The sequence below is a fragment of the Condylura cristata genome, unplaced genomic scaffold (genome assembly GCF_000260355.1).
Source record: "Condylura cristata isolate star-nosed mole 26May11 unplaced genomic scaffold, ConCri1.0 scaffold00006, whole genome shotgun sequence".
Taxonomy (NCBI): domain Eukaryota; kingdom Metazoa; phylum Chordata; class Mammalia; order Eulipotyphla; family Talpidae; genus Condylura; species Condylura cristata.
This window is the reverse complement of record NW_004567107.1, coordinates 42,521,881-42,538,767: the sequence shown is the minus strand read 5'-3', so window position 1 is coordinate 42,538,767 and position 16,887 is coordinate 42,521,881. Positions and strand designations below refer to the sequence as shown.

Below are 16,887 nucleotides of genomic sequence, written 5' to 3'. Positions count from 1 at the left end.
TGACTGTAAGTAGACATTCTGGGTGGGTCTTGTATTTTTGGAATTTTCTTGGATGGATGAGTTAACATTGCTTTTAATTTGTTTTATTTTTAAGCCACAAGAACAATGCCTGGAGTCTTGGGTTGATGGTAGAGTCATGACTTTGTATTTTGCTTGAAGTCATAGCTTTTTGAGAAAATTAGTAAAATTATTAAATAACTGTGTGCCTAAGTTACCTTAGAGTTAAGTAATTTCCTCTATCACCTTCCACACAGGAGTGTGTTTTATTAGAGTTTGAAAGTGTTCTAAAGGAAAGATTTAGTAACTCATGTTAACTCACATAGCAGAATCAACATTTCTTTTTTTAAATCAATGGAGTGTTAAAAATTTAAATATGTCAATATGTCATTTCCAAATATTCTAAATGATGATGTTCCTTGCTTTCTTTTCTTTTTGTTCACAACCTGGAGTAGGCTAGTAGTTTGATGGCGAACAGAGGTGAAAGTAATGCTAGGGAATTAAAGTTTTTAACAGGAAGATGCTTTTCCAGTAGAATCCTACCAATTAAGTTTTGATACTTATTAGTTGTGACTACGTTTTGGCAAAGTGTAGGAAATTTTAATCTTAATATTCATTTTCAAGATATTGTTGTCTTTTAGCACACTACTGACATGACTCTTACTATTTATTGCTTTGATAGTCCCTAGAGAATACTGTTATTTTTCCTTCCATGTCTACATAAATTCCTTATATTTATAAGTGTCATATGTATAAAGTCTACATATTTATCATTGCTCATAGGATAATAGTATTTTTATAATCTTCCTTATTTCAATTATATGTAAGAACAGAATTTCAAGAGACCTTAGTGATTATCACCAACTTCCTCATTTTATGGATGAAAAATTGTAAATCCAGACAAATTAAAAGTATTCTTCCAGAAGAACTTAGATATCTTACTTTCTAGTGGACTGCTCTTTTCACTCTGACTTGATGAAGATGTGTTTCTCTTAAAAAATTAATAGTTTATTTCTCCTTTTTAACAAAATAGATAAAATTGGCTTCCAAATTCTGGTATCTAATTTGAAAAATCTGTAGGCATCATAAATGTGAAAATCATATTATGAGGTACATTTTAACAAATAGCTTATATTTTAGATTTGTCTTGAGGCTGGTTTTCTCAACTTATTTGCTATAGGTTTTTCTCATTGGTAGAATCAATTTACTTTCTGGCTGTTGCTTTTTTAGTAATAAAATGTAAGTACATTTTTACAGTTGTTGTTTTTACTTTAAACTGAAAGCTATCTCAGAAACAGGAATGCAGTTTATGTATTTAAAAATAGCATAAACTTCAAATCCAAGACAATCAGGTATGAGTGTCTAATGCTTAATTAAGTTCTCAGTGCTGTAATTATTTTTCCTTGCAAATTTGCCTTTGTAATGATTTAGGCTAATGCTAAGTATCTACTTACCTGTTTTTCTTCAGCTTTTTGATAAGAATTCCTGCTTGTGTATGATATTGCTGCCAATATGACTCCCTTATTTAAAAAAAAAAAAACAAAAAACCTAGAAATGGGCATAGTCTGCAAATCTGCAGATACTTCTCATTTGGACCATGGTCTTCGTGACTCTTATTTCCAGTCTTACTGGACAATTCTTTTTCAACAATTGCCAATCTACTGTATTTACTTTGTTTTAAAAAATTTTTTTGGTTGAGTTTGAATAAGTACTTTCTTTTTCATAATGTACAGAAATACTATTTTATCAATGAGTAGAGAATAGATGGTCAGTTTCAACTAGCAAAAGCTTGGAGATATTACATGACTCTTACCCATGAACAACCAACAATTCAGCAGACCAGTTGGTAATACATTTCATTCTTCTAAACAGCTGAAGCAGAAAAGCATCAGAGTTTTCCCAGTGTTTTATAAAGGTTTATTTATTTATACACGAAAGAACTGGTGTACACTCCAGAGGTGTGGGGAAGTTTGAAAGGATTCACCAGAGACAGAGTGGGGAGTAGAACGGCAGATCTACTGAAATATGCTTCTGAGGGGAGCAGTGAGCATGCCAGGAGAGGTCTGCCACACTATGTGAGTCACCTCTCTGACCATAGTTCAAACTCATGCTGCAGTGGCTGCAAATAATTTCACAGTGCTGTGCTTTAACCTGCTGCACCACTGGGGAGGGCCCTTACTTACAGTTGTGCCCTTAAAGTTGTTTGATACCAGGATTTTTTCTTATTGTTGTATATACAATCTTAAATGATGAAGGTTTAGATAGCTTAGAGTTATTTGTCCAGTTCTGGGCAAAGGAGAAAGTTCTGATTTATCAGAAGACTGTTTAGTGTTTCCGAGGGCTAGCTAGCATGACAGTGTTAAATGTCAGACTGATAGACTTCCTAAAAATATAGAGAACTGATAAAAATGAAAAACATTTACAATTTTATGTGGCTAATGCTTTTTTAAGTCTGTCAACATATTGTGTACACAGTCAACTTTGAGAAGGTACAGTGAGTGCTAAACTTGAAAATGAAGTATTTTAGATTTTCTATGTGATTAAAGAAAACAACCTCTTCACAAAAGGTTTACCTCTTTGCAGTTCTTGATGATTGATAAAATTATACTTTTGGGAATTGAGATGAAACTATTTCACCAAGACTTTGAGTGGAACATATAGAATAGCTAGAAATCATCTAGTAGTGGATATCTGGCTACAGATTTTTGTTTTTGTTTTTGTTCTCAGTTGTTCCTCTGTTTGTTCATTTTTGGTCTCTATTACCTACATAGAAGGATGTAGACTATAACTACCTGGCGCTTAGTCTCCTCACTGTAAACATCGTGGGGAGCTATAGATCAAGGGAGGGAAGGGATTTTCCTCATGATTTGTAATGAGGGAGCACTGACATAGAGGCAAACATTCTTGTGGCCATGTTATTTCTTTCTTTCTTTTTTTTTATATTATTTCTTTTCTTGGTTTTTTCAGCTTCCATGAAAAAGGGGGTGGTAAAATGGCAGACAGAAGCTTCCCCAAACTAGATCAATTTATTGTATGTGGTACATGGTAAATCTACTACCCACAGATGGAGGGTAGTAGATTCCTTATGTTACATCGTGTACAGCTTTTTCTTTTTCAAGGATCTTCACTCAGGATCTCCATAACTCAGCATGGATCAGCATGGAACTAAGATCCTAGTGCTGATGTGAATATTGGCTAGATGGTTATATGAGATCTTTGTAAGAGTCCTGGGTCCATATTTTTATCTTTATAAATCTAGGGACTATGAAAAGATTGCTCTTGAAATGAAAATCAGAGATGGTTTGATGTCATTATAATCTCATTTAAAGGCTTTATCTGCTTTTTTTTTTGTTGTTGTTGTTTATGGGAATCTTTGAAGCATTGGTCTTATAGTTCATGAAGGCAATGCTTTTGGTTTTCCCAAAATTTATTGTAGCAAAAATGAACTAGCATGGACAGATACTCTAGGGAGCAAAAGAAGTTTTATTTTTGCAAGCTGGCACTGGTAGATTGATTGTAGTTGCCAAGAACACTGTATTGAGGACTCAATGGCAAAAAAACAAAAACAAAAACACAAAACAATGCAGTGACCCATAATCCATGTTTATCAAGAATTCAGGGAAGCAGAGAATCTGCCAGTGAACCAGGTATTTGATGACCCTGCTTTCCATAAATGGCCATTCTGCTAAGTGTGGTGCTTCTCTACCTCATATGATTGTTACACAGGTTGAAAACTTACTGTAACTTATTTTCATTCTTGCTTTTAAAAATGCCTGCATTTACTTTTTTAAACAGGTTAATAACCCAAACCATGGATAACTTACTGGACTTTGCCTGAACGGAGTCATTAGTGCAATTGGATATTTGACCATCCTGGCCACAGGTTTTTTCATAATGAATGGAAGGTCATGCAGCATGAATCTCCTCCGGTCAACAGGAACTCCCCAGGGACCTGGAATGGTCAGTGTCCAACACATTCCTCCCTTGCGAGCCCACTCAGGGACTCCTGGTCCCTCATCCTGTGGCAGCGCACCAAGCCCTGCTGTTGGAGGCCTTGCCAACAGTATCCATCTCAAGATGCCCTCAGGAGGAGGAATGGTTTCTCAGAACAGCATGACTGAGAGCCCTATCCATCTCCCAGCCTTGAGCCCTAGGAGACAAGTACTCACCAATGGAAAGCCACGATTCCATGTCACTCAGGCCGGAGGCATGTCAGGGCCACACACTTTAAAGCCAAAGCAGCAGGAGTTTGGAAGTCCTTTTCCAACAAATCCTGGCAAAGGTAGGATTGTCTTTTGGGGGATCTTTTAAAAATTAACAGCGATTTCTTTTTTCTCCTCTAGACCCGTCTCTGTCAGCAAATCCTATGGAAAAATACATGACCCAATGCTAGGGTCAAAGTTGATGGTTTCATAATGATATGTAACTTGTTCAGTAAGGGGGTGGATATGTACACATTTACATGAGTGTGTGAAGATGAAGAGTACACAATGGTAAATATGACACCATGTGGGATTATTAAATATGTTAAACATTGAGATAGAAAGATCAGAAATCAGGTGGCAGTGGTGGAAGAACATGAATAAGCTTAGCGAGATTCTGTCTTCCTGAAATAAGGAACTTTATAGGGCAGGATTCTACAGATAATGAGTTAAAGGGGTGACCAGAACCATAATTATGTTAGTTGCATGCTAGAAATAGTGTGTTTGGGAGGAAAAGGATGAAAAATGGAGAAATTTTAATAGCTAATGAATTAGGAATTAGTAAATATAAATATAAAAATTATATTAAGTGCAGAACTTAGAATTTTATGATGTGTTTAGTAAAAATAGGGAAGCAAGCTGAAGGAGAATAAGTTAAAGATACACTGACGGAGAAGTAGAAAACCTGGTTAATTTGAAATGCAGAAAGAATATGCTTTTAATTCAGTAGTGTTTGAATTACCACATATTTTAAATTACAGAATAATAATATCTACAGTTTATAATAATATATATTTATATAATAATAGAATAATTAAAATTAAACTATAATTGTTGAGAACAGCAAATTGTTTGACACACTCTAAACTATTATTGACTGCATGAAGTTATTGCAATAATATATATAATTGGGCTGAAAAATGGAAGACTAGATCCCACGTTAAATATAACATTGCTATGTAAAATTAAACAATTATATAATCTTTTAGGTATTTTAATATTTAGCTTAAAATGTTTATATTAATGGTGTTTACACTGCCAAATAAAATTAGTAGCAGTCTGTGAACACATAACTAACCCAGTTATGGTGAATAATCTTTATGTCAGGCAAGAAACCAAAAGTTACTTATTTAGTGTCTCTGTATTTCTCTGTATGGAGACATATAATAGAAATGGATGGATTAAAAAAAAAAAAACAGAACATAAATATCTCTGTAGCTCATTCTTATTTTGAAAGTTTGTTTTAATTTGCTTTATTTCTTAGAACTACAGGTATTTAGTATAAGTGTAGGAAAAATATCTCCTGAATCTGCATATGAAATAGGTCTGTCATTGTCAGCATCTAAGGCCATGGCATGGCAGACTAAGTTTCTGAATGTTAAGGTCATATACTTGCAGTTTCAGGAACTAGGACCCAGTAAAACCTTTCATGCTCATGTTTGACTAGTGAACTGTAGCATGCTTTTATATATACTTGTATATGAAATCCTGCGGTAATCATAATAGGGATAACACTAATAACATATTTATTTTATCATAATTTAGCATGTGTTGGGCACTGTGTTAATGCTTTCCAATATGTAATCTCAATTGATTAAGTGATAAGCAAATTAAAGTCTAGAAAGAATAAGTGATTTCAGGGTTGCCAGCCAGTAAGTAGTTTGGGAATATTTTTCAATGGTGACCAACATAGCTATAGTTATAATTATAACCATGGCCAAAAAAAAAAAAATATGCTAAAGGGATAGTGAACTCTCAGCTTAATATACCTTGGAAATCATGTAAAAATTAAGGGTGCTTTTTGATTCTCCTCTTTTCAATTTCCTGGCTCCTTGTTCAGCTGTCCAGTTTGCAGTGCTTGTTCTGGAGCTGCATGGTGGGGGCATGTATAGGCATGGGTAAGGGGTTGAGGATGGTGCCAGGAATGACTGTATGTTCCTTTCAGGTCTTGATTACCATTTCCTAAACTAACTAGATGAGGATGGGTCTATTTGAACTTCATCTAATCATTTAGTTAAGAAATTATTATTGAGTATATATTAATCGTAATACATTTTAGGGATACACATAGTCATGCCCCTCAAGAACTTTGACAAATTAATGGAATCTAATGCATGATAAGGGGTCTGACACAGATAAACTTAGGGTGACTTGGCAATATTTGTTTGTAGGGGGTTTCCAATTTATGTTTGATAAGTGGATCTTGGAAGAGTGTAGGATATCTACGTAGATTCTCAAAGGAAAAGGAGCTAGCTTATGATTGCGCAAAGTGTATGTCGTGTGTGTGTGCATGTGTGTCTGTGCATGTGTGTACACATGAGGGGCCTGTCGGGAACTAATTCTATAGTTCTAGAACCACTGCATAGAGAAAATCACATTTAAACCTTGGTTGGGGGGGGAGGTCAGACATCATAGACCTCTCTATCTGGTTTCATTATAGGGGATTTAGAGATTCTGAGAAGAAATAAGACTAAAGAGGATTAAACAGAAGTCAGGTGAAGAGTTAGAAATGTTAGGACATGGAGTTTGGGTCTGTGTTGAAGACGCTAGACAGTTATGGAGGGGTTTTAACCTTGGGAATGATGTGATAAACTTGATGTTGGCATTACTTTCTGGTTCTGTCATTGTTTTCCGGTGTATTATTGCCAATGGCATGACCCAGAATAATAGCTACCAATGAACCTATGACTCTGGGGGTTTATTAGTCACGAGTCATACAGAACAACAGAACAAGTAGGAGATCTATTTCTCTCTAATTATAGTTATATGTTTGTATAGCTAATATCTGTCTATCTGTCAATAAATATCTATGTAGGTACAAACAAATACAGGGATATAATCGCTTATGTGATTATGAAAGGTGACAGTTCCCAAAATCTGCAAGATGAGTCAACAAGCTGGAAACTCAGAAGAACCAATGGTTTAGTTTTAGTCCAAATTCAAAGACAATGACTTATCTCCTTTCTGAAGGTTAGCAGGTTTGATACCCAGGAAGAACTGATGCTTCATATTGGTGTGAAGGTAGTAATTGATAAAGGGTCAGCCTTTTGTTCTTCTGTTCAGGCCTTCAACTGATTGAATGAGAGTCACCCCTTTAATGAAAAACAATAAGCTTCACTCAATCAGTCAATTTAAATGTTAATCTCATCTAAAATACTAACATAGATACACCCAGATTAATATTTGACCAATTATCAACCACAGTTAATTGTCAACAACTATGACCATTTTCCTAGTCAACCTGATGTGTAAAATTAACCATCACATTATTGCTTCAGGCAAAGTGTAATTTGCAAAATAGATAAGAAAATTCACTTTCTAGGCCGTGAGAGTGATTGTGACAGTTTAGGAATTCTGTGGAACCATGTGCAGAAAATATTGCCTAAGAATTGTCACACAGAAAAAATGTCTTATTTGAAGACTGAATCATCTCAACTGGGGCCTCATAAGAAGTAGTAATTTGATTGTAATGTTTATGTAACTTAAGGATTAAGTTCTGTTCAACTGGAAACTTAAATATAGTGACTTTATCATGGGATGTGGTTCTTAAGTCATCAAAGGGCAATTGTGTGCCATAGTAAACTCTGGGGGAGTCACAATGTCTTTTAAATTTTGAAGGAAACATAGATGTGTGGAATCCTGCAAACGTGAAACAAACTACTAGCTCGAGGAGATTCATAGGGTCAACTTTAGATTGAACTATGTGCCTTTAAATGATGAAAAGCTGCTTATTTAGTAATGTGATAAAAAGAAATACTGTGTATACCCATGTTCATTGCAGTGTTTTTCACAGTAACCAATCTGTAGAAGAATCCACAGATAAATGGATAAATAAAATGCGCCATATACATAGATAAACTATTATTCAGTTGGAAGGATGTTTAGATACATGCTGCAACATGGATAGGCCTTAAAGACATTATACTAAGTGAAATATGGCAGTTATAAAAGGACAGTTACTGTATGATTTCTCTTTTTGAGGTTCCTATAGTAGTCAAATTCATAGAGACAGAAAGTAGAATGGTGTTTGCTGTGTATTGAAGGTTATGGGGGCGGGGGTTGGAGATTTGGTGTTTAGTGTATTCAAAGTTTTATGTGGAAAGATGAAAAATTTATGGAAGTGGGTGGTGGTAATGATTACATAACTATGAATGTTCTTAATGCAGTCATGGTGGTAATTTTTATCTTATGTTTATTTTACCATAAAAAAGCAAATGCTAAATGAAAATCAAATGTGTGATAGGAGGTGAAGGTGGTAGTACTCAATGTGATACCAAGGTTTGAGAAGCAGAAGAGGGTGCATTTGGAACATAGTAATTGTGGTTATTTAAAAATTAATTTTATTTTTAATTTAGTTTTTTTCAAACAGCTAAAAAGTTAATACATAAATACTATTGAATTGTTGACACCTAACAACTTAATAAATGGAGCTTTTAGTGCCCCCCCCCCCGCACTTAATTAGATGTTCCTTTTGACCTAGGGGCACTGCCAAAAACTGCTGAAACACTAACAATGAATTGAAAACATTTGGGAAACTCTGTCATAGGAGTTTATTTTTCTTATACAAAGAACAAACCTGGGTCATCGATTGTTACTAATAGGTGGAAGCTCAGGAAATTAGACAAAGATCATGGAACTTCCTTTTGTCTTTTTCTTGTTGGTTGCATAATGGCTACTTCACTGCAGTTCCAGCTCTGGAGCTGTTTACTGAGAAGGAGAAAGGAGAAAGGAATAAGAGGGAGGGCAAAAAGATGAAGAGATAACTACCCTCAAACTTTATTCCTTCAATGGCTTTCCTAGGGAGCCCCAGTCAGCTATTCCCACTTAGTCAGCCATACATAATTTATTAAATAATTTCATTTTTTATTGCAGAATTTAATAAAGAATTTGTCTTCATTTTAAGTTAGAATTTTAACTTACATCTTTTGTATTATATTCTATTAGATTATGTATTTTTTACTTGTTAGCATTTACTATCCTTTCTTCTCTCTCTCAAGTAAGCCAAGCCACTTAAATTACAGACTTTATGACACTTCACCCCAAATTCCTAAGCAGGTATCTTTCATGCCGTATAAGCAGAATATATTAATCCTAACCAAAGATTAAACTTTGGTACAACAGTATTATTTATATATAGTTATATCTTAACATTTATTTCTACTCATATTATTTTATATTTTATTCACATTATAGTTTATATACAAATTATTATTTTCTTTCTCTGCTTGTAACTCAAATGTCCTTTTTAGCTGTTTTTTTTTTTCTTTTTGATGCAGGGTCTAGTCAAAGATCTTGCATTGCATTTCGTTGTTATATCTCTTCAGTCTCTTTTTAATCTGAAACAACCTCCTCTTCATGAAAAAAAAAAACAAACCACGATATTTTTAAAGAACTTAGGCCAAATGTCTCACTATCTGATTTGTCTAATGATTTCTTCATGACTGGATTTAGGTTAAACATTTTAGGAGAGTACTACATATGTGATTTGTTTATCACCTATTATATTATACCAGAAGTCTTGAGTTCTTAGTTTTTGTCCTAGATTTTGTGATGCTGATTGATCACCTGGCTAAGGGGTGTTACAAATTTCAGCATCGTGAGGATACTTTCCCTTAAAAATATCTTAAGTGAGTATTTTATTCTCCAACAAAATTTTTATAGTGGCCATTGATGATCCTTATCCAATAAGTTATTGCATTGTTGATTGTAAATGGTGACTTGCCTAATAATTCACTCTGTTATTTAACCATGTTCTTCTGAAAGAAGAACCTTTTCCCCATTTTTTCATGGTAGACTTATATAGATTTAAATTTCACTGTGTTGTAATTCATTACCATCACTATTCTTTCTGATGCTCAAGTTGTCCCAGATTTTTTGAGTGGGAACCCTTGTCAGCTCTTATTCCCTTTTGACATGTACCCATTAAGGCATTTCCTTTCAGGCACAAGATTTCCCTGCCCCAGAGCTGCAGTCACCCATTTCCCCCAAAAGCTCAGAACCCTGGAAAATATTTAGAAAACTAGATTAAAGGATGCTCTTATTGACTCCAGGGTTCTGTACTTCTAGAAAGTTTGCCTGGACAGTTTAGAGAATATATCACAACAATATAATTAGTTTCAGCTAAAATTCAGCATTATAGAGTTTGTCACATTTTCTCATTTGCACATTTGTCAGTAGAAGTCCTGATTCTCTATTTTTAGTATACTTATTTACTCTTTGCTAAAGAGTTACTTATATCTTTACATGCTTACAATAGTAGAAATTAGCTTTTAAAATCATTGCTTAGTGCATACAAATTTTTAATGTGCTGAGAAAGGATTTTCATATTTATCTGAGACAGTGAAGGAGTGTGGAGGACTTTCTGTAGTTGGCACATTCTGACCCTCCTAGAATTAGTGAGCTTAGAATCCCAGCTATATTGTACCATGAATGGCATTTTCCCCTACTTCCTGTTCAACAGTCACGAATTGTAATTAGACTGGCAGAAATGTGTTTTCAAAGCATCTGGGAAATCAATTTTATGATCCCCACTTTAAGCACATTTGACACAGCTATTTAAATATTTAAGACAATTCCACATTTGCAGTACCCATAGGACTATATAATTGGGAAGATTTTCATTGTAAAGATTTTTTATTTTACTTCAGGGCCTCTGACATTTCTTGTTGGGCCCTGCTGTCCTTGGAGACAAAGGGAGTTAGTTATTCATTAGCGCTTGTGAGTTATTCATTATTGTTGGTCAGAAGAAGCAGAATAATATCAACAAAGGATACCAAACTAATTGGCATTAAAAAACTCTTTTGTGTCATTTAAGGCTGGTGTCTCTTGTAAAGACCTGGTTTAAGAAACATAATGTATCACGTGAATCTGGGAAGTCTAAAATGCTAATATTTAAATAATACATTAAGTTTTATTTTTTACTGTTTGTGGTATGCTATCTCAAATGGTTGTAACCTGGAGCTCAGATTAGTGCTTGATTCCTTGTGGGTTTGTTAGCTTCATATTTCCCCCCACTGCCACTTCATAAATTTTAAAATACTGCCATGATTTAAAATGTAACTTTCCTGTATCATTCCTTTACTTAAACTTACTCCTGGAAAAACAACAGACAATGAAAAAAATCTGCTAATACTAGTCAGTGAATATGTTGAATGTTGCCACATTAGAAGTCGGGCAAAAATAGCAATTGGGGTCCCACATTTTTGTTAAGATACTATTGATTATTAGCTTAAGAGAGCTGGGGTTAAATATTTGGTTACTTTTTTCCACTTCTGCTCTTTAATCCCTTATATTTCCTTGCACTTCCAGTGTGGTTTCCTGAAGAATTAGAGCAAATACAGTTAATATTCCATAAAAGTTTCCAAAAATAACCAAACCAGTTAGGGACCAAAGGCATTATTCCAGTTGAGGTAGCCAGAGTTTTTATTTCGTCTCGCCAACAAGGCAGGTGAAACACAATATTTACTTTTGTTTACTTGCTGAGCTACACAGGGTCCACTTGTGTGATTTATTGATGCTGGGTGTAAATTAAATTGATGATGGATTTCCAAGTATTGCTGAATGGCAGGCATGATTTTTTTGAGTTATAAAGGTGGTTTGTTATAATAGTCCACCTTTTAAAGAATATATTACATTAATACCCCTACATATCACAAATACTATAGGACATGAAGCTGAAAGGTAACACCTGCTAGTCATCTATATAATAGCATTTTCTAATGCTGCTAAATGGCAAGACTTTGGAACTCTACATAAAACTTTGTAGTTCCTAAACTTTCAAACCAGTTATTTCCTCTGATTTGATAAAAGGTACTATCCCATGAGGCAGGGCAAGTATAATTGTTTTTATTTTAGGCATGATGAAACTGAAGCTTAGTTTGCTGGAGATTTTATTCTTTATTGGCTACCTGAATTGACACAAATAGGACTCCATAATCTGAGAACTTTTGCCACAGAAGTTCTGAGAAGACTTGCACCCTTTTCCATTATAGTTTATATTTACTGCAGTTCCTCAAAAAGTGTACCATAAAAAAATTAAAAATGATTTAGCTGTCATTTCCACTTATGAGCTAGAAATGGGCCCTTGCTCCTGTTTTCAAACATTGTAGTTGACATTTAAAAAAAAATAGACCCTTCAGAGGAGGGAGGGTATTGTCTGCTTGGACAATTGTTCAGCTTTTGAATGATTTCCACCTGAGTGACATGAGTATATGCACAACTTTAATGTATCTAAACTCACAAGGGGGATAGCATGAATATGAATAGTTTGCTACTTTTGACCCATCAGATTTTAAGGCTATAATGGATGGCAATTTCTATTTAATACTTATTTTCATGGCTGCCTTATCTGAATAATAAAAGAAGTATAATTGACTCTGGCATAAAGAGCAAGTTAAAAAATGAGACTTGTGTTATAGGACCTTGTTATTCAGAGGCAGCCTGATATCAGCACCTCCAGCATCTTTGGAGAACTAGTTACAGATGCATATTCTCTGGGTCACTCTAGACTTACTGAATCAGATCTTGCATTTAAATAGAATCCCCAGGTGATTTCATGTATATAGGGCTGGCTTCAGTATTGTGTAAATAGCAACTGCAGAGGGTCCCATTCACAGAAAGGGTGCCTTGTGTTTGGGAGTTATGGTCTTTGTTAACCTGTCTTGACATTCTACTAATTTTACCTTTGGATCTGTTCTGTAATTGAAGTCTGATGGAACTCTGGAGCATGTGTGCATGATGTGTATGTGATACTTGGAGTCTCAGTCATGCATAGTCCCATATCTGTTAGGATGACCACTGGTTCTCCTGCTCCCACCAAGTGTCTACAGCTTCTGTTTGCATCCTGTGAGGACCTGAGTGTGCATATGGGGAGGTTGGGGTGAAATGTGTATATTCCAAGTTAATTGTGGTGAGGCCTCACATATGTTGATGGTGTGCATTTGCTCTGTGGGTGTCCCTATGTGGAAGAACCAAATATTAAACAGCAAATTAAAAAGCACTTTGACAAGAGACCCTGAGAAGAAAGGGACAAAAATACTTTATCTACTTTTTGAACAAGGGACGCAACATTTTCATTTTGCATTGATTACTACAGATTATATACCCAATCTTGCCAACTGCAGGTTGAAATTTGAGAAGTACTGGTATAAGAAGAAAGAGCATGGACACAGTACTCAGAATTCGCTAGGTCAAGTTTTGCAGGTTTCTTAACAAGCCACTGCTTCAGTTTCCTTATCTGTGAAGTGCTGTGGTGTGTTAAACTTCCCTGACTGCCCCCCCTTTCCCAATAAGCAGGGTTTAGACAAAGTACAGGCCCTGTCACACATCTTTGAGTAGAAGTGTGTCCAGGACACTTCTCATCTTTAACTTTGGTTTCATGAGATTGATAAACAAAGCTTGACATTGTGCCCTGATAGAGTTGAAAGGAGGCATTCAAAATGATTTAAGTAGCCTAAAGATGAGCCTCAAGTCCATGGAGTGGATGGAAAGCAAGAATCAAAAAGCTGAGGAAGGCTGACAGGGGGCTTGGGTAGGAAGATGGGAGTGAACAGCTGAGAACACAAGAGCTGACACATTGACTTTCCATGTGGTCACCATTTGTGTAGCAGCTGCAGGTGCACCTGAGATGGTGGAACACAAATGGTGTCTGCTTTTGAGAGTTAGAGTAGATGATAAATATGAAAGTACACTTTAAGTACTTGGTAAACTGTCAAACGCATGTAAAGTTTTTCTTCTCAGTTACAAGTCATGTGGGACACGTGGATCTCTGTAAAAGACAGTAACTGCTATACATTGCTTGTTCATTTAAATTGACCTATGAAATAAAGGCCTTCAATTTAATCACAATTCTCTAGTTTAGGCAACTTAAAAGCTGCTAAATTGTGTGAATGTAGAACCTTAAATGATCTATTTTCACTGTTTGCTTCAAGACTAGACAGAAGAGATTTATATATCACAGTAAACAATGTAAAATAATATTTTAAAGGTCTATCTCCCAATTAAAGATTTTGTTTTATTTAGGTGGGGTGAACATATAATCTATAATTTAGTCTGACATCACTTTCTAGAGTGAAATGGGACCCTGTTAATAATTATGCCAGACTATCCTAGATGAACTGGAATGCAGGTTCTCCCTACATCAGGGGAAAAGTTTAATTGCATTTGGATTCAGAATCTTACCTAATTGCATTAAGATAAGGTAGTTTAGTCTCTTTGATTGGATTAGCCCCATGTAAATTAACACGAAAAATATTTCTTGGGGCCAGTGAATGATTATTCATATATTATTATGTAGAACATACTTGTTTTGTTTGTTCTAGGATTGAAAATAAATGAGCTAGGGGCCTCCTGGTGGTTCAAGGGGTTAAGTCTCAGCAAGGTGAAGCTATTCACAGTAACTGCAGCACTAGTTAGATCCCCAGCCAGGGAGCTAACATTGATGGCACTGCAGACCTTTCCTATCTTGCTCACTGCTCCCCTCTGCAATGTATTTCATTCAGTCCGCCTATTCCCTCTCTGTCTCTAGTGAATCCTCTCACTCCACTTTTGGCCTACACTCCAGCTCTAGCATGCACAAACAAAAAAATCTTTCTTAAAAAGAAAATAATTGAGCTGGCAATTATTTAGCACATATTTCTTATAGATGTTTTTAGCTTTACTTAATTTAATCCTTCACAACCTTATGAAGTATGCCCATTGAAAACATGAGAAAAGAGAGACTTAAAAGGATTAAGAAATTTGACCAAGAACACATGGAGGTTTTAACCCCTGCCTTGCTGACTTAAGAGTCCCAATTCTTGTATGGGATATTGTATTGCAGGTTTTTGGATACAAGTTTATATCAAAAGGCAAGTTTCTTGGCAATTAGGAATTATTTCCGAAAGACATATCAGGAGTACTGTAATTTCTGTTCGGTGTGGTGGTGTAGAGTTTGGTGTATTTATTTTGAAAAAGATAGCAAGTTAAAGCAAAAAAATCACTGCTGAGTAAATTGTTGCAGTTATTTATGTTGATTAGTGTTAAAAGTTTTCCTCCTTATTTGCTTAAGATAAAGTTTTGGTGGCAGTGGGGTAGGCAATGTGTTATAAAATGGAAACGTAGAGTAATGGTTAACTTCTGAGCCCTGACTCTGGAACAGCTGCTGCCTTGAGCAGGCTCCTGGGCCACACAACTACAGCACAGCTTGAAAGATCTAACAGGATGGTCTGGGACCTCACTTTCTCTTTATTTCTTAAAACAGCTCTTTGTGTTACTATGTTTACAAATTGCAATTTGGAGATGTGAAGTAATATAGTAGCAGTTGCTTTGCTAGTATGTGGCAAACAAAGACTGTAGTGCAGTTTTGTTTGGCCCCAGCATCTTATGTCTTCGCCATCCTACTGTATTCAGTGGGGATCTATCAGAGAACCTTGTTCCAAATTTGTGGTAGTATGGGGACCCAGGCAGGAGACTGATGCTTTCTACTGCAAGTGTGCTGGGTCACCTAGTGCATTATTCAAGCATCTTAGTTGCAGCTAACCAAAACCCACTGTGTTAGCTTATGCCAAAGGGAATTTTATTATTGGAACCAGGAGTGTTTCTTGTTACTCAGCGAGAGGATGAAAACCTAGATCTTTTGAAGGATGATAAGAACAAGGTGCATCTCATGCTCTTTCTCCCTAGATAGTGTTATCTTTTCTCTCGCTCTCTCTTTACACATCACTTAGTTCTTCTCATTGCAGTTTGTTTGTCATCTTATTTTTAGCATGTATATTAATAAGTTTTCTCTGGAGAAATAGAACCCCATGGGCAAAATATATACATATGTATGTAATATATAGTATTATATTATTACATGTTTTGTTTATATGTATTTATTAATAGGAATTGTAAGGAAGTGCCTCCAGTGATTGTGGATGTTGAAATGTCCCAAGAACTGTACTGAACAAGTTGGAGACCCAGGAGAGCTGGGTTTAGTTCGAGTCCAAAAGCCACCTGCTTAAGAACCAAAAAGCTCTGGTATTTCAGTTTGAGTCTGGAGGTCAAAAAGACATGTGTCATAGTTCAAAGTAGGCAAGAAAAGTTCCCTCTTACTTATAGAGAGTCCACATTTTTCTTCTGTTCAAATGTTCAACTGTTAGTAGGATGCCCATCCATGATGGGAAGTGCCATGTGCTTATCCCATTCCATCAATTTAAATGTTAATTTTATCTAGAAAACCCTTGTAGACACTCTCAGTTAATGTTTGACCAAATATTTGAACACCCTGTGGTCCAATCAAGTTGACACATACAATTAGCCATCACAGTATCCATCACTTCAACAAGTGTTTCTTCCCCATCCTATAAACATGGAATGTAATCAGATCTTCTGTGCTACAAATCAACTGGGTGGTGTTCTACCCCTTTTCTAGGTTTCTTGGAAAGAAGCCTTTCAGTGTGGGTCAGGTCTGGCTCATCAAACTGAGGTAGGAGAAGATCCTCTAACAGTGTTACACTATGTGTTAACAAGGATGGCACGTACTTAAAAAAGGGGGTGTGGGTTAAGTGCCAACTGGTACACATTCCCTTCAGTTAAGCTAGTTTTGTAGGTATGCCTTCAATAACAGTGACATTTCCAAAGTTATCAAAGAAATTTTATTTTTTTCAGTCAAAATGGTTAAAAAGGTAAAAGGAGAAGATTTTAGAAGTGTTATCACCAGTGAAAGTTA

General features: G+C 35.6%; 1 protein-coding gene across 1 annotated transcript in view; it reads left to right on the top strand.

Moving 5' to 3' along the window:
• The window catches only part of GLIS3 (GLIS family zinc finger 3), a 453,341-nt gene that overhangs the window by 8,945 nt on the left and 427,509 nt on the right, over positions 1 to 16,887 (top strand). The window contains exon 2 of the mRNA XM_004677635.1: positions 3,793 to 4,279. Within this exon, the coding sequence (XP_004677692.1) occupies positions 3,892 to 4,279 (388 nt within the window). The 5' untranslated portion in view covers positions 3,793 to 3,891. The remainder of the gene's footprint in view (positions 1 to 3,792; positions 4,280 to 16,887) is intronic.